This window comes from Orbicella franksi, chromosome 7 (genome assembly GCF_964199315.1).
Source record: "Orbicella franksi chromosome 7, jaOrbFran1.1, whole genome shotgun sequence".
NCBI lineage: Eukaryota > Metazoa > Cnidaria > Anthozoa > Scleractinia > Merulinidae > Orbicella > Orbicella franksi.
Window position 1 is genome coordinate 5,890,627 of NC_138151.1, and position 18,449 is coordinate 5,909,075.

Consider the following 18,449-nt stretch of genomic DNA (forward strand, 5'->3'; position numbering starts at 1 on the left):
ATTACATCCCCGTCATCAAACTCTCCTGTATCTTCAGATGCTGGACGATTCAAGACTTCAAGGAAATGCTCCTTCCATCGTTTTTGTCTTGTTTTGTCAGCAGCACTCCCTCTTTGCTCTTTATCATATCCATGGTCTTGCCCTTCTTGGTTGACAGTTTCCTGGTAGCGTCATGACTGTTTTAAGGTGGCCCTGCTCTGCAGCTTTCTGTGCTTCTTCGGCGACCTTCTCTACCCAGTCATTCTTGTCTTTCTTGAGCTGTTTCTTCACCTCCTTGTTTTTGGTTGAATATGCATTTCTGAGCTGCTCCCTGACCCTTTCTGATCTAGTGGAATCCATTTTCCTTTTCAAGTCTCTCCTGTCATCTATTTTCTTCCAGCTTTCAGCACTGATCCATGGTCTGTTTGACCTTGACTGAAACCCCAGAACCTTTTCAGCTGTTTTTTGATACGTTTGCTTGATCGTCTTCCAGTCATTTTCCACATCTTGAGTATGATCATCACCGGTATTGGCTTCATCATCTGCCAGGCAGCTAAATCTGTTCCGAAGTTCGATTTTAAAACTCTGCGCCACCTCAGGCACTTTGAGCTTGGCGGTGTTGTACTTCCTTAATCTATCTTTGTTCTTCTCAACTCTACACAGCCGCAACTTGATCTTTGCGATGACTAGGTGGTGATCGCTGTTGACATCGGCTCCACGAAATGCACGGGTGTCTAGTACTGATCTTCTAAACTTTCTACACACGGTTACATGATCGATCTGGTTCTTGGTGCGGGCGTCTGGTGATACCCATGTGTGCTTGTGGATATCCTTATGGGGAAACAAAGTGGTTGTGATGACCATATTGTTGCTTGCGTACAGTTCGACGAAGCGTTCCCCATTTTCTGACCTCTCCCCATGCAGTCCGTAGTGGCCCACCACTCCTTCTTAACCATCTTGTTGATCTCCAACCTCCGCATTCCAATCCCCCATCAGGATCACTACATCATGTTGTGGGATTTTGTCAAGGACTTTTTGCACCTGCACATAGAAGACATCTTTTGCCTCTTCCTCGGCGTCGTTTGTGGGAGCATACACTTGGACAATGCTAGTTCTGATATAACGTGAGTTGAACCGCACAGTGATAATTCGATCATTCACAGGTGACCAAGAAATTAAACAGCTGGTTGCCTTCCAACTCAACAACATGGCTACACCGCTCAGGTGTGCATTATCGTCCCCTCCTGAGTACAGCAACGTTTCGCCTGTTTGTACCCTCATCCGCCCAAAACCAGCCCATCTGCATTCACTGATTCCCAGTACATCGATGTCGTATTTCCTCATCTCTCTTCCTACAACTGCTTTTTTCCCTATTCCCTATTTCCCACGTTCCTATCTTCATAACAGATTTGGGTGTAACCAACGTCTCTATCGGAGAGCAGGCTTCCTTTCGGCTTACACCTGTTCCCGTCATCAATCCATCCTCCCATATGGTAAAATTATCATTTGGAGTTAGGCAAGTAGTTGCGCTGTTCCCCATGTAACATTGCTTGTTAGAATTTCCGGTTTCTGTAATCGATAATTTTTTACGAGATCGGGGGATTGGCCCCATGCCCAACCCCCAACCTGGAGGGCCTAGGTTTTCTGTCAGGGTGTCCTTCCCTTAGCCACAATATCCCGTTATATGAAAGGCGCCGGATACCCGCCTTTTGCCGTTGTCGCTCAGCTGCAGTACAACTGCATTACCGGGGTTATGACGAGGACATGCGACAGCCGACTTGGTGGCAGAGTCTTTGACACGGTGGGCATTTCCTGGCATTTGCGAAGTACACCTGGTGGCCCCAGTGCACTCCACCAGGGCAACTTACCACCCTGAATACACCACCTAAAAACCTTTAGAAAATATAAAATAAAGGCTTACGTGGAGAGCTTTTATATTTAGTGGATTTCTCTTCTAAACTACGTTTAGTTTGGAGTCTCGGTAAACAAATTTGAATTAAAACTTCGGGATCTTGAGAGATCGTCGTCCATATGTTTCATAGCGCATGGACCAGTGCACAAGGGTCAAGCCAAGACAGCTAGAATTTCCTCGATAAAGACCTTTGACAGACCTCCATTATTAACTCAGCTTCAATTCAAAACAAAAATTAAGTAATTCCACATTTGCTTAACTTCATTCAATCATGCTGACTGTGGCAGCTTTGGACGCACTAAGGAGATCGCTTATTTTTCAACATACTCCAAAACCCGAACAAATTAGTACCAATGCGCGTAAAAATATCGAGGGTCTGCCTTAAAAATATTCTCTGGCTGAAAGGTAAGGACACTCTGCAAGCTTTCAATTGTCCGAAATACAGTTTTCAACATATGAAATAACAAAAATGTTGTGAGAACGGTTAACCCACTCTTGCGAAGAGGTGAGCTTCGAAGCACTTCCGCCAGTTTGCGCCAGCTCCTACTGCTACTACAACTATACTTCTTCTTACTGACTTTACTGATTCTACTGATTGTACTGATTAATGCAAGCTCGACGGTTCCCAGCTAAATACTTAAATTGCAGACATGTTTGGGTTTACTGACCTTGGGAACTAAAAAGACCACCCTGGCTTAACTTGGACAAAAACAAAACACACCAATTGAACGTAAACAAATAAGTCATAGTGAACCAATGAAAGCGATGGCATGGGAAAGATAATTCTTCGTGGAGGTTTCACCCAAGGGAAGCAAGACTGCTCAAACATTGACTATCGTGAGACCAATTGTTAAAAGTTAGAGAAGCTACAGTAAATAAAACAAACAGCAAAATTAACTGGACAAGGGAAAGATGTGTGTGGCCTGACATTGATGATCACGTTAACTGAAGTAAAGACCAAATTGAGCTTCTCAACAAAAATATCTAAACAGCAGACGACATAAAGAATACAACAGAACACGATTTTGAAAACCAACTAGAATGCTCGATTGTCTCAGTACAGGACGTGGTCCGGATCATGCATAGCACAGTTCTAGTGCCTCCGACTGCCGTTTAACAAATTCTTGCGTATTCTGTAAGTCAAACCTACAATCTGCTTACGATTAATAATAATAATAAAATATTTATATAGCGCCAATATCCTAAAAGTTCAAAAGCGCTTTACAGTTAGAAATATTAAAAACACTTAAGACAAATAAAGTAAAAATAAAAAAATGTCGCTAAAAAGTTATAAAAATGCTTTCTTAAGCCTACGACACCAAAAACATTGTAACATGCCGGGGTGGGGATGGGAGGGGGTGGGGGGGCTGTCTGAGTATCCCTTATTCGGCTAATTTCTAGCTATTTCTGACTTCGATAGATATAATTTTCTGTGTTCCAACAAATAATGGCACTGACTTGAGGTAAGTTAACAGTCTACAGTCTATCAACTTTATTGGTCACAAAATTACAATATAATTAAAAGAAGAAAAGGACCAATAGGAATTGCGCGAACGGGAAAATAAAGTTACCCATGCGAGACGCAACCCTAGAAGCTAGTAAGAATGGTGATAGAAAATCTTAAATTTGATAAAAATCTAATAATTACTTATAGTTAAAAATTATAGTTAAATCTAATTAATTACAATAGTTTAAAACAAAATGCGGATAATATTAGTCACAGAAAATTAAGAGCGATGGCAAGGGCAGTTACGGAAGAGGAACCAGGAGCAGGGCATGTCAATATCATAGGTAGTGTCCAGTAAAGTAAAATAAGTGGCGTGCAAAAAATATTTGAATAAACTTGGGCTATAAAATTTGTCTTGAGGGGCGAGATTACAGATAGTGTTCCAGGGTTTTACAATTCTATTGAAAAAAGAAGCTTGAAAAGTTGCGGTTTTACAGTAAGCAGGTTTTAGTACGAGGGTGGGGTTCTTAGAGCGGGACCGGCCATGTGTGGTAAAAGTAACATATCGTTCAATTTTTAGGTCAGTATATCCAGAAATACAGTTATAGAGAAATAAAAGATCTCTCAGTTCCCTGTCATATGTTAGTGGTAACAAGCGAAGAGTCAGCAATCGTTGTTTGTAGGACATCCTCCCGATTCTAGTCCTTAGTATCCAGCGAGTGGCGCGCCTCTGGACTCTTTCTAAGATTGTTCTCAAATTGACACTAGCAGGAGACCAAACTTCCGTGGCATAAGTAAGCTGTGACTTCACGAGAGATAGATAAAGTGTCCGCCTTACTTTGATGTCGGTCATAAGTGGGCAAGTTCTCTTTAAGAGTCCCAGCATTCTATTAGCCTTGAGTACAATACGCGTTACATGCGAGTCCCACGTTAGATTTTTAGTAATAGTTACACCGAGGTCTTTTTCTTCCTGAACGCGTTGTATGTTTACCTCGCCAAGGTGATATTCATGATTTACAGGTGTTTTCTTTCGCGTAATTGTTAGCACTTTGCATTTGAAGGCATTGAACTTCATATTTGATTCGTGGCTCCAGGTGTTTAAACTTGTCAGATCCTGCTGGAGAATAGCACAGTCCTTCACTGACAAAATAGTACGGTGCAGCTTGGTATCATCAGCATACAGAGCGGTGCTGGTTTGCTCATGGATGACATCAGGGAGGTCATTGATAAATATCACAAAGAGGAGTGGGCCGACAAGACTACCCTGGGATACACCGGAAGTGACCGGTAGACGCTCAGAGGCGGTGCCGTCAATCACAACCCTCTGCGATCTGTCCTTTAGGTAGTCAGAAAACCAATCTAACAGTTGACCTGTGACACCGTACCATTTCAGCTTTTCAATAAGAATGACGTGATCAACTGTGTCGAAGGCCTTGGCAAAATCAAGGTACAAAATATCCGTCTGTTTATTTTTGTCGAGTGCCTCCCCGATTGAATGAAGTACGGATAAGAGTTGCGAAGAGCATGAACAGGAACGCATGAATCCGTGTTGTAAGGATGTAATTGATTGCGAGACATGGGAATAAAGTCTATTACAAACGCAGCGTTCCATAACTTTACTCACAATTGGTAAAAGTGAGATTGGTCTGTAATTTTCAGCTGGCTCTAAAAGATCTTTTTTATGAACCGGAGTAACATCAGCTGACTTCCATTCTGATGGGAACCGCCCAGTACGCAGAGAATGGTTGAATAGGGAACAAAGACTTGGCGCGATCTGCTCACTGCACTCTTTAAGAATACGCGCAGGAATTCCATCGGGGCCAGTGGCTTTTGACGGATCCAAAATAAACAAGCAATCTCTCACCTCGTTGAAAGATAGTGTGATCTCAGAAAGTTCCATATTTATTCTCATGGGATACATTTGCAAACTGCGTGCTTTGTCCTGCTTGGATGATGTAAACACAGAGCAGAAATAAGCATTAAAAGGCTCAGCCTTTTCGGCTGCAGTTTTTGCTGATTTCCCGTCAAAGGTGATCTCAGTATTCGAGCCCGGTCGATGATGTAGGATAGCTTTGTGATAGTTCCAGAATAGTTTAGGGTTTTCCTTTAAAGAGCCTTCAATTTTAAGGAGATAGTCGCGATGTTTTTGTCGAACAAGTTTCTTGATTTCATTGCTTAAAGATCTAAGCTTTAGCTTCCGTTCCACGGTTTTGTTTTCACGATATTTCCTCAGGGCACGGTACTTTCTGCGTAATGCAGACTTAACTTCCCTGTCTATCCAAGGAGGAGAGTTGGTGTCTCTAATGGTCTTCATTGGGACACATTCAGCAACTGCTGCTAGAAATAAATCTTTCCACCGAGACCAATAGATGTCAGCATCGTCGGAGTGCGACATGTCAGAAGGTAGCAGCTGTAGGCGACTTCGCAGATCGTCAAAATCTGCCCTTCTGTAGTCGTACGTTTTACGGCGCACACGCTTTGATCGCTTGAATTTCAGTCGGATAAAAAAGTCCACCAAATAATGGTCAGAGGGAAATTCATTTTGCAAAGGAGAAGTTGTAGAAACATGGTCTATGACTTCGGAGAAGTTACATAGAAGCAGATCAAGTTTGTTTCCAGCAATATGCGTTGGACCTTTGATAAACTGACGAAGAAAATTATCCTCCATAAGGTCAGAAAAAGCTTCCTCTTCCGCCGTTCCGCCTAAGCTAGTTGAGGTAGACTCGTCCAGTGACCATTTAATTGATGGAAGATTGAAATCGCCAACTAAGACCATACAGGCCATTTCGGAATTTTGTTGAAGAGAGTGGTTCAACAGATTTAGATCGTCAGGACCAGGATCTGGATGATAAAATGTGTAAAGGATAACTGGTTTAGAGCTATCCTTAAACAGCTCAACGGCTACAAGTTCGATTTGTTCTCTCTCCAAGTCAAAGCGGCGGTTAGACCGGATGTCAATTTTAACAGCAGTCAGCACTCCACCTCCGGTCTTTCCTGTTCTATCCTTACGATAGATGTTATACCCAGTAAGTATTTCAGATGACAGCACTGTGTCGTTGAGCCATGTCTCGCAAATGGACACAACATCGTACGAGTGGCGGTAAACCAACTGTTGTAAAATAGTTAATTTGCATATTTTGCACGAAGGTTTACCATCAAGCGGGACGAAGGCTTTGACACTTCTTGCGTTTAAGTGACGGTGTTCATACGCCTGAAATGAAATGCGACATATTCGCCGTTTCCCAATGTTTGGTATCCCATAAATATGGGTTATTAACCACGCGTGAGGTCAAGATGGCTGGATATTGGCCAAGTTCTTTTTCCTGCGTGTTTATGGACCGAGACGGAGTCAAGTCGATCAACACGCAAAAAAAGAACGAGGCCGATGTCCAGCCATCTTGACCTCACGCTTGGTCAATAAAGGATTTATTATATGGAAAAGTGTTATTTTACACGACAGATGTAACGGAGGGTGTAGCTCAGGAAAACTGCTTCATTTGCTCAGCACTGGTTTATTTGATGTCTTCTCTCTGTTGTATCCAGCAATCAATTAACTAACTCGAACGAAAATTGTCGTTTAAGGTCGCTCGCAGTACATCCACGCACTGAGCTGTGATTGGTCGGTTCGTGAATTCTTAAGAATGAATGAGAACACTGGAAACAGTGGTTTCTTTGATAGCCGAATGTGTGCTTCGAGCTCAACGTAAAAACCTAGGGTCTATGAATTGTTAACCCAAAACTAACTTCTAGATTGTAGATTTGGTACCAATCACAGTTGTGGTTTGACAAAATGCCTTTAAACCTAAGCTGAACGTGATCCTAATTTTATCAGCAGCAAGCGTAAAACAAAAGCTATATTATATGACAGAGTATATATTTGTGCGTGGGTAAGCTAACCACTAATTACACTGCAGAACGTACCATTGTCCGATGGTATCGGAAACTAGGATTTACGCAGTTCTTTGATCATACGCACACGTATTTAATCTAAGAAACTTACTATATAATCGAACACCTAAACCTACTAAGATAATCACGCAAGTTGTATTCTCAACAAGTAGAGCTAATACCAATACCCAAGCAAATTTCCTGGCTTTACAAATTGACCGTGGGAAAGTTTGCTAATATAGTAATTAGCTATACGAGTGAGTTAAAGTGACAAGGTGACTTTGTTCCTCGGTATTACAAACTTACAAACTTACAATCGGGAACTCCGCCTTACGATCACCTTGTTAATACGGTCACCCCGCTAATACGGTTTGGCCTGTCCCGATTGTGCTCGTAAAATGCTGGAAAGCTGCTCACTGGAATGCCAAAAAGTTGCTACCTAAATTATATTTCTTTATATTTTTACATAAACGTTAATTAAAAGCTTTATTTTGCTAATTGCTAACATCAGTCAAGAAAGATAGCTTGAAACTTAGCTTGAAAGAGTTGCTTTCAAATATAGACGAAATTTAAGGATGCTCTTAAGTCTAACGGAAAAAAAATATTAGGCCTGCGAAACGTTGTCAAGTGACAGGTTATGTGTTCAAACTTCAAAAGATTGAAGAATGTTAAAAAAAATTCCGCATAAATTGAAGTTTTCTAAGAAATCGCTGACTTTTTTGTGCTTGATATGTGCTCTAAAACTATATTTTGCTAAAAAGTTGCTCAGAAAGTCAAAACTTGCTCGAGGTTGCTAGAACCGCAAAAAGTTGCTCCAAACGCCAAAAGTTGCTCCAAAGTTGCCGAATAGTTCAACATGCACGCTTAAGAGATATAAGAGGCCAATCTTACCCCATTTATGACTAATCACGCACGTTATTTCATCGGTTGACATTACATTTTTTTTCGGTAGCTGGAAGCATACTTGAGAAAATCTTGATAGGCAGAAAGTAACAATTTCCAATTTTCAAAACCGCGCGTGTTGCGAAAAATTTTTGAAGGATAATAAACATAATAGCCTCCATTTGGTGCGAAAAGATGCTCGGACATTTGTCCTTGGACATTATCTGTTCCTCAAAGCTCACAGTTTTCCGTGAGCGTAGAAAACTGTTCGCCTCTTGAAACAGATAATGTTCGCGGACAAATATCTGAGAGTATTTCCGCGCCAAATATAATAAAGGCTATTTTATAATTCATCAAATATTTTCGTTCGCACGCGATTGGTCTAAACGCGTCATGTGACAGAGTATGTCCTAGCTAAAACGGGCGAATATCCGGTGATATTCCCTGATTTTAAAAAGATCTCACGTCTTGCGAAAAGTATTTGAAGGACAGTAAACACGATAGCTTCCATTTGACTTAACTAATATTCTCGGATATTTGTACTTGGACATTAACTGTTCCTCAAAGATCACAGTTTTCGCTTTTCGCTTCTCGGAACAGATAACGTCCAAGGGCAAATATCGGAGCTTATTTTCGCCCCAAATGGAGGCTATTTTTATGTATCTTTTCCTTTCTTTCTTTTTTCTCTTTCCCAGATGTAGATTCTGTGGAAAAAAAGAAAAGCCTATGTATCACAAAATGTGTTGAGAATTAAAATACATTTGCATTGGGTGCCAAAGTTTATGTACCATCCTACGGAATTGCTAATACCCAACAGCGGCAATACTATTAATTGAACCAAAACGGCGAGGTTCCATGTTAGTCCCCGCTCAAAAAATGAAACTACAACGTTCCAGATAAGGCTAATGTTCCGCTTTCCGAGATACGACTATGCGCAGAATTCTCTGCTAATACCCGCATAGTCCCGGGATTGGGAGGCGAGGATTGACATTGACTGGTGCATTGGAAAGACAGTTTTGTTCGCCTGCCTTGCTAGTAGGTAGTATAGGAACTGCAATCTCCCGTTTAGTTTTCCGTCAATGCAGATTGGGAAATTTATCACAATCTCCTAGACACTTCAGGGTGTTGACTTCTGGCACCGGATAGTATGGAAATATGTCACCACAGTAAAATATGACGAAGATTACCTCTGTCAGAGCCTTGCTTTGTTGTCTGGCTGTGCGGTTCTCTAGGGTGCGCCTGTGAAACGCTCCCGTGGGGACTATCCAGACGTTGTATCGCGGACTCTGTCTCCCCAATTTCAGCTGCCAGTCGGTCGTCATTTGCGTGAACTGAGCCAACCGATTTGTGTGAGGTTTCTACCAAACTAATCTGCAATTAAACTAACAAATTAAGAATCTTCGCTGATATTCTCAAAAAGGAAAGTACATTTTTTGCTGACAAAATGCATCTGAGGTGTACCTAGCTGAATGCAAACAAAACTGGTCATACTCGGAAATGGTCAAAACTAAACTTACTAACGGGCGTCTTTGTTATGCATCAGGTCTAGTTTAAAGTTGAAATAGGGACTCAAAAGAAGTAAACAATATCAGAATAGCAAACTAATTATATTTTTTTTGCAAAAAACAAAAATAATTGTAGAAACATTAGATGTTACTCACTGGGCTTTTGAAGTCTTTCCTGGTGTCCTGGATGCGTCTGGGAGATTGATCGCTGGAGGAGTTCGACACTGTGAAGAAAAGATAGGTTTTTGTTTTTCACTTGTGTTACACGTTTTTGCAGATCAACCCTTGACATACTAAATTGTTTCTACACGCACAAATTTAATTTTACTCGAAGAATTTTGAGGCTACGTCTACACTGCGCCGGAGAAATTTGAACGCATCTTCATTTCTACGGTTAGGCCTATCGTCCACACTAATCGGTCCGCACGAAAACGGAGCTTTTCAAAAACGCTCTCCAAACCGGAGGAATTCGTTCTCAAATTTCTCCAGCGTAGTGTGGATGGGGCCTGAAACCTCAGTTCAATGAAAAATATGAAAGCGCCATGCGCTCTATTTCACTCACGTGGCCAGCAGTCATACACATTCATTGGAACAAAAGAAAGTGTTTAGATAAGACAAGAGTTCAGCTCCTACAGGATTGGTTAGGTACACCAACATGGCCCCCATTTCATTGTTTTTGGCTACCAATATGGCTGCTGTGACGTCATGTGAAAACACTCTATGAGGTACAGGTAAAGTCTGTGTCGGGCAAAGTGGTCCATACCGCCGGAGCTTACTCACGTTTCCTGGCATGATGCGACCAGGGGCCCGTTTCTCGAAAGCTCCGGGAACTTTTCGGGCCCGGAAAGCCATTTTTAACTAGTCTGTATCTAAAATCAGAGAGGTGTATACGCCTAAAACTTTTTGTATGAAGAGAACCTCGCTCTATATTAAGAATATGTGAATGAAACAGTTCTGTAATCATAAGGTCTGAGATTTTGCTAAGGCTTTCCGGGTGTGAAAAAGTTTCGGGACCTTCAAGAAAAGAGCCCCAGGAGTATTTCTAGCTCTCTAGCATCCCGGAATGTGAGTCGACCATTTCAGGGTTATCCCCAGCTTAATTTTGCTGGTACTCACTTTTGTACCACACCTGGGTAGAGAGAGGCACTGTAAGGGGAGCAGGGATGGCGCAGTGGTTAGAGCACTCGCCTCCCATCAATGTTGCTCGGGTTTGATTCTGGCCCGGTGCCATATGTGAGTTGAGTTTGCTGTTGGTTCTCGCCTTGCTTCAAGGGGTTTTCTCCGGGTTCTCCGCTTTTCCTGCCTCCACAAAACCCAACACCTCCAAATTCCAATTCGATCAGTAGAGGGTAGAGGACGTGAACGAATTGGAATTTGGAGATGTTGGTCGGAAAATAATTGATACGCGACTCGGGCAATTTCTGCAACTTCCGAAAACACACGTGATATTGGCCTCACGCGATTACCCATGTTTATTACATCCATTTTGAAATCACGGGTGATCTTGCAATCTGATTGGCTCTCAGTGGCGCAGTTTATTCACCAATCGCACTATTTTTGCCACTACTAAACAAAACAACGAATCAGATTTCACGGTTTGTTTAAAGTAAACAATCACATTGCAGGAAAGCGAGCACTTTTGTTTGTTCTAAATCGCATCTTTTTCTGTTCTGCGTAAAAACCGACCACTTGATGAATAAAATATTGGTACTGACCAAAATCTCATATTGCGCGGTTTCAAAATGGATTTAGTAAAGTGATAGTTGAACTAAGTGGAGTGTAATTTTGGTCTGGAATTATACGTGATTTCAAATAGAACTCTTGCTGCACGTTCGTTCGGCTTTGAAATCACGTGTATGATTTCAGACAAATTACACTCCACTAAGTTCAAAATTGTAAGACACGAGGTCGAATTGAACTAATCGCATCAATAACAAATATCGAGATTAAGGTGTTTTGAGAACTTTGTTTCAACGAAAAAGTCAGTAGCATTTTCCATAAGTTTCAAAAACTGTATGGAACATGAGAAAGAGGATAACTGACGTGTGAATGGCGGAGGTGTCTAATCTCAGGTATCCAATTATAAAAAGTTGTAATTGGACCCCGCGTGATCGCGCGCCGATTATGTGACAAACATGGGCGCGGAGCCGGAACCAATCGCGACCAAGATCGATTAAGATGCAAATGACAAAAACACACTTACCATCTCCAAACTCCAGCTTCTTTTTAACTTCTGAAGGAAGCGAATCCACTTCAGCCGTACGCGCTGCAGTCTCGGGTGTTAAGTCCCGCCTATCTTTCTCATTTGTCGTACTTGTATCCTCTGTGAATGTGTATGTAGAGAGAATTATTACTGATATTTAACATGTATCGGTGTTACGTGTCAGAACAAATCCGTAATGAGATGAATAAGATATCACATATTCGAATACACCTCAAACATGAAACTGGTTTTCACTATCGCATAAGCATAAGCAATATATACGTATCATATACGCCGACGCAGTGAGGTCATTTTTTAAAAGCAGCGCCTTTTGTTCGGAAATTGTCAAACGATAGGAACTAATTACCAAAAAATAAATCTTACTTCTATCTGCTAAGACGCTAATGAAAGCTTCAAAGGCTTCCAAGTATTGGAAAGAATGTATTATTATAAACAGTCGTCTCTCTCTTTGCACTTTTTCAAATTTCAGGTGCGACTCGATTGAAACTACATTTGACATTACAAAGGGGTAGAACTGAACGATAAAGCTACTGAAGCTAAGTTGAACATGAGTCCATTAAATAGCCTGGCAACAAGTCCGAAACAAGGATGGTATGAACGGACGTGAAAAGTTATACAAAGGATCTGGTGTTTTGCGAGCTACAAGTTTGAGAGCTGTCAGTTTTGAGTTGCTCGGTTCTATGTTCGACCTTGAACTTGTATTAAAAAAAAAAAAAAGACCAGAGGAACTGCTCACTCAAAGTGAGCGGCCGCGAAGCGTTTTACTGCCCTAAACAATTATACCAAAACACCCTGTTAATGGGTTATCCATAATCTTATACTTTTCAGCAGATACCTTTTTCCGACCGGCTTTTACATTATGGTTTTTTGCGTTATAATACCACCTCGATATAAACTCAGTTTCTGCGTGACTAAGAAATTACGGCTTCTCAGAAAAAAATTGGGGAAAATCCTCAGTACAAATTAACTCCACATGAAAAGCAATATGTGCTGTACTCGACCAGCCGAGACAGATTTTCATTCACTCTTCCTTCGTTCAATAATATTATTTCCTTTTAAACATGCCATTAACAGAGTATACTTTGCTGTTCATGCCATCGATTGATTTCCTGGCCAGCATAGCAAGATGAAGAAAGAAGCTATTAATGGAGAAAAGACAGTCTAACTGTCCATTGTGATCAAATTATTCGGGTAAATTAACAAACTACTTTATCAGGCTCACCCTCGATCTTCAAGCCGCTGTCTGTCTCAGCGTTCCCAGGGGAATGTCTAAAAAAGATAAACAGAAGAAAAGCAAGTAAATTCATGAGATTAAGACGATGCCGACCACGAAGAATGAAATTTGTTCCCTGCAATACTTCTTCCTTTATTTGCTTTTATTCAACACCAGGACTATGTCTCTATCACATACTCAATGGTGTAGGTCCGTATACGCTTGATAACGCAACCTCTAACCTGTCAACCTGTCAACCGGCCAGTGTAAAACGCAGACTACGGAGTGCTGACTGCAGACCGAAGGTAAATGCAGACTGAGGGTAAGTGCAAACTGCAGACCAGGAGACCAGACCAGAAAGTCTGCACTCCGGTTAGCCTGTATAGCGCTCCATCTAGCCTGAATATCACTCGCCTGAATACCGCTCCATTTAAGTCTGATAACGCTCAAGCTAGCCTGTTTACGGTTAGCTCTAAGTGTCCTCATTGAGGGAAATGGTGCCGATACGATTCTGTTAAAAAGTCTGCAGTCTGCATTTTGCCCCCGCTCTGCAAACTGCAGTCCGCAGTCTTCGTTTTACACTGACCGTCTTTCAACTTGCCCATTCCCCCTCCGCTTGTTCTCTCGCCGCTTGACTTTTCGCTTGCTCGACTGACTCAAACCAGACTGCTAGGCTCTATGCTATTTTCTGTATAGAACTGTTTTCTGAAACTAGACTTTGTCCGACACTACCTTTCTGTATCCAGATATGTTAACGGATACCAACTAACGGTGAAAAAACCTAACAAAAAAGGAAGGAGGTAATCCCAGTGTACTGGCGTTAGCTAGCTGACATTACAGCTTATTATAAGATAGGTACTGCGAGCATTAATCAAATAAAAGATCAAATTGCAGACTACAACTACACGTTTTACAGTGATCATCGCCTGGGGGACTCCTATATAAAAAATAGACGGGGGTGCTCGTCGGAAATTTTGAAAAAACCCTTAAAAGGTACCAAGATCCCTTTTTGTGGGCGTGGCTTGAAATGTTTTTCACCCCTTAGAGGTACCAACATAATTCTGAGACAAAATTAAAAGTCAGTTGATTTTCAAACATCTCTTGTCATATTTTCTGCGGCGCAAAGTCCTAAAAGGTACCGCAAAAGCTCCGCAGTGGACCTTGTGAGGCTGAACACCCTAAAAGGTACTAAAACCGTTTTTTGAATCCCTAAAAGAGACGAAGAGCACCCCCGTCCTTTTCTTTGTGGGGCACCCCCACCCCCCCCCCCTCCCGAGGATTGTCGCTGCTATTGTAATTGATTTTCCATTGGTATTCGCAAAAATCTTATTTGGCAATATAAATAAAGCTATGGAACGGAATGCTTCGTTAAATATAAACTAGAAGAACTAAAGGCATGGAATATCGGCATCAACGGTGTCGCGTATATAGATTAACTCTGAACATTTCCGTTTACGACTGTGGTGAAGTTTAAAACGTGATTCCACGATCACTAACCAATTAAACCGATGGTCAAAAAAAATATAACTTCAGTGTAGAACGCGTGATTTTTAAAGCATATATAGTATTTTCGTGACAAATGAATCAGGAAAACAGTGATAGGTAGTCTTGATTATGTGGAACAGAAGTCACAAGCCTACACTCATGTTTGTGATTGAATAAATTGACGTTTCAACTAAGTTTCGTGATAATTCCTGACAAACCGTAGTCTAGGCGAACCTCTATAAGGCGCTTAATAGGCTTCGACTGTATGTAGATAAAATATTTCATAAGCACGTTTTCTGTGACTGTTGATTGGAGTCTCTTGAATCGAAGAATCGAAGGGTCGCTCGGAGCTAGAGTATTTGGAGTATTTCTTTAGAGTTACTCATACCCAGAGTGTAGATATCTGCTGTAAGTCGTTTCGTTGTCTTTTCTTTTGTCACAGTTCTATTGATTTTCATTTAGCTTGTCATTCTGCGTTTTTCTCTTTTCATTCCTGCAATCATCAATTCATTTTTAGTTTTTTACAGCAAGCGGTGTACTAGCGGCTCTGCCCACAAGTCGATAAATCTCTTTGAATCCTGTTGACTGTTTTGTGGCTCACTTTGGTTAACCTGGCGAACTCTGGTGTAAGCAAACTTTATTGTCGACTTATCAAAAACGATATCTGTAATTACTGAGTCTTGAAACGAACTCAGTTAAGGGCCCATCAACCGATCTTTTCGAGCCGTTGCTAAGGAAAATTTATTCTCATATAACCTCATCATTTTTAGTTAGTTCAGAATTATTTCATGTGTTTTAACTTTTTCATGATCAGTAACACTAGTGATGACGTCATCAGGCCACGCCCATGGTCATGTGACTAATACTGAAAAAACGCAAAGGCTCCCAGGCAAATTACTTTATCGGATTTTTTTCATTGATTTAATATTTTAATTTAAATCCTCATTACGCTATGCATATATTTTGTTTCATTTTTGAAAGGTCAGATTTTGGGAGAATCTTAAAATCTTAAAATATTCGTAATTTTTTGGAAAAAGCATGATTTTGAAAAAGGAATGCATAGCTATCTTTCCAACGTTGGCTTTAATCGAAATCCGTCGTAAAAGGCTGGATTTAATGAAAAACCGCGTTTCCTTTAGCATTTAAAGAAACGGGAAGTGCGCCCGATATATATATTGGAAGTTACCCTATCAGCGCGTGCGCAATTTACACTACCAGCGCACTTCGGTAAGATCTCTTTCTATTGCTCTTGTTTTTCCGTCTTTTCCTTATTTTGTCTTTGCTTGTACTTTTTTTACTTTGCATTTTGTGAAACACAAAGAAAAAGATCTAAAATGTAAGCGAATTTGCAAGTTATTGAGTTGTTTTTATTTTCCGCGCTCAGGCTGACGTAAGTAACCGGAAGTGAAATTTCACCTCCTTAGCAACGTGCGCAAGCGCGCGCATAAATCGGTTAATGGGCCCTTAAGGCGACGAAATACCAGATACAAAAACTCTCAACTTGTCGCGCAACATTGTTTCCTTGCAAGTTTTGAGTCGATGTTGCGCGTTTTTCACCTTGCGTGATCAACTTGTCTCGCAACAAAAAAAAATTGTTGCGGGTTGAAGAAAGTTGTTGCAAAAAGTAGAGCGCGGGTCTACTTTAAGTAACAAATTTTGGCTTTGTTGCTCGTTCTTCATCAACCCAAAACTTGCAACGAAACAATGTTGGGCGAGAAGTTGATGGTTTTTGTATCTCGTATTTAGCCGCCATTAGCATAGAATGGCACACTATCTAACCCTCACCTTTTTTCTTCGTCCGTGGTGTCTATAAGAAACAAATACAAGTTATCATCAGTAGAAGTATGAACTGGCAAAATTATTTTGATATAAGCCATGGGAGGAGTTATGAGAGTAGGCCCCGAGAGGAGACTCTTATATAAAAAAGACGGAGGTGCTCGTCGAACCTTTTCATTATTAAGGCAGTTTTGGCACCTGTTATGTCCACATGGGAGCTTCTGTGGTAAGTTTCAGAGTATTGGCCGAAACTATAGGAGATATTTGACAATCAACTGAGTCTTTATCGTTATTAAAAATGATAAAAGTGTCAGTTAATTCGTTGTTTTAGAATTGGTACCTCTTAACGGTGAAAACATTTCAAGCCACACCCGCAAAGCAAGGTCTTGGTACCTCTTAGGGATTACTTATCAAAATTTCCGACGTGCAACCCCGTTCTTTTTATATGCAAATGGCGTAGGTGTCCAACTACAGGTAACTAATTACAAAAAGTTGTAATTGGATACCCACGTGATCGCGGGCCCATTACGTAACAAACAGGCGCGCGGAGAACCAGTCAAGATCAAGAATTTCATTTATTTTTCGATTAAGATGCAAATGACAAAAACACTCTTACCATCTTTAAACTCCGGCTTCTTTTTAGCGTCTGAAGCATGTGAACCCTCTTTTGCCGGACGCGCTGCAGTCTCAGGTGTTAACCCTGGCCTATCTTTCTCATTTGTCGTCTCGTCTGATGTATCCTCTGTGAATGTATATGTAGAGAGAATTCTTACTGATATTTGACATATATCAGTGTTATGTGTCACAAACAAATCCATAATGAGATGAAGACATTATTACATACTTAAATACACTTCAAACTTGAAAAGCTGGTTTTCACTATCGCGTTAACACAAGAATGAGCAGTATATACGCAAACGCAGTGAGGTCATTTTAAGCAGCGCCTTTTGTTTGGAAACTGTCCTAGCAATAGGCCTATTACCAAAAAATAAATCTTACTGCATGTGTTGGCTGGCTTCTTCTTATGAATACAAAAGCAAAAACCGACACAACGTAGAATGATTTTTTGAAGGGGTACTATATTTCGGCTGGCCAAACCAGCCTTCTTCAGGTACAATGGAAGATTTTACATTGGTGCGTGTTTTTATGTAGCCGATCTTTACGTAATACCGGAAATACGCAAAAGTAATTGATAGTGTAAATTGAAGATAAGCATACGGTAAAATAAAACAACATGATTAAAGAACATAATAAAAGAAAACAAATGGAAACAATTAATATGTTTCTTCGCGGATGTTCAGACCATTAGGATCAATTGTTCCGCCTTTTTGAATTAAAAAAGCTTCCCTGGCCCTACGGATAGAGTCTCGGTCAGAAACGATTTTTTCGATGGGGATTAATTGCATGTCGTCAGCAGTGTGGTTAGGAGAGGACAGGAAATGTTCGGCGGCTGTAGTAGGTTTAGATTTGTTGTTAGGGTTATCTATGGTACGGCGCTGTTCATTAAATCGGTCTTAAACAATTACACCAAAACACCCTGTTAATGGATTATCCATAATCCTATGCTTTTCAGCAGATACCTTTTTCCGACCGGCTTTAACATTATTTTTTTGCGTTATAATACCACCTCGATATAAACTCGGTTTCTGCATGCCCAAAAGATTACGGCGTCTCAGAAAATAATTGGAGAAAATCTTCAGTACAAATTAACTCCACATGAAAAGCAATTCGTGCTGCACTCGACCAGCAGACATTTTTTTCGTCAAGTTTTAAAAAACCGCTTCTCACGCTTCTTTTTCGTATAAGTTTTCCTTCGTTCAATAATATTATTTCCTTTTTAACATGCCATTAACAGAGTATACTTTACTGTTCATGCTATCGATTGATTTCCTGGCCAGCATAGCAAGATGAGGAAAAAGGCTATTAATGGAAAAAAGACAGTCTGTTAATATCAACAAGAACCAACTGTCCATTGTGATCAAATTATTCGGGGAAATTAACAAACTACTATATCAGGCTCACCTTCGATCTTCAAGTCACTGGCTGCTTCCTCGTCTACAATGACATCGTAATGGTTACCAATTTTGCAAACGCAAATAGTTTTTTCCACTTTTTTCTGTGTTTTCGGGAGGATGGAA

At 40.8% G+C, this 18,449-nt stretch overlaps 2 protein-coding genes across 3 annotated transcripts in view; both read right to left on the minus strand.

Moving 5' to 3' along the window:
• Positions 1–18,449, minus strand: part of LOC145493272 (uncharacterized) — a 219,932-nt gene that overhangs the window by 10,638 nt on the left and 190,845 nt on the right. Inside the window, exons 3-4 of one of the 2 annotated variants that reach the window (XM_081472699.1) lie at positions 9,770–9,837; positions 8,827–9,479 (exon numbers count right to left, since the gene is read on the minus strand). The exons of the other annotated variant lie outside the window; for it this stretch is intronic. Of the exons in view, the coding sequence (XP_081328825.1) occupies positions 9,267–9,479; positions 9,770–9,837 (281 nt within the window). The 3' untranslated portion in view covers positions 8,827–9,266. Of the gene's footprint in view, positions 1–8,826; positions 9,480–9,769; positions 9,838–18,449 lie in introns of those variants that run through there. 2 annotated transcript variants of the gene reach the window in all.
• On the minus strand, positions 1,702–8,122 carry LOC145492602 (uncharacterized). The gene is made up of 4 exons (XM_081472036.1): positions 8,118–8,122; positions 7,260–7,281; positions 3,853–6,549; positions 1,702–1,851 (listed from the first exon to the last, which is right to left on the minus strand). Exons 1-4 carry the CDS (start codon positions 8,120–8,122, stop codon positions 1,702–1,704), a joined length of 2,874 nt encoding a protein of 957 aa, XP_081328162.1.

Coding starts and splice junctions, on each gene's coding strand:
- LOC145492602 (XM_081472036.1), bottom strand. Junction 6,550..7,259: donor TCCGATACCATCGGACAATG/GTACGTTCTGCA, acceptor ATTTCATTTCAG/GCGTATGAACACCGTCACTT. Junction 1,852..3,852: donor GCTCTAAGAACCCCACCCTC/GTACTAAAACCT, acceptor TGGTGTATTCAG/GGTGGTAAGTTGCCCTGGTG.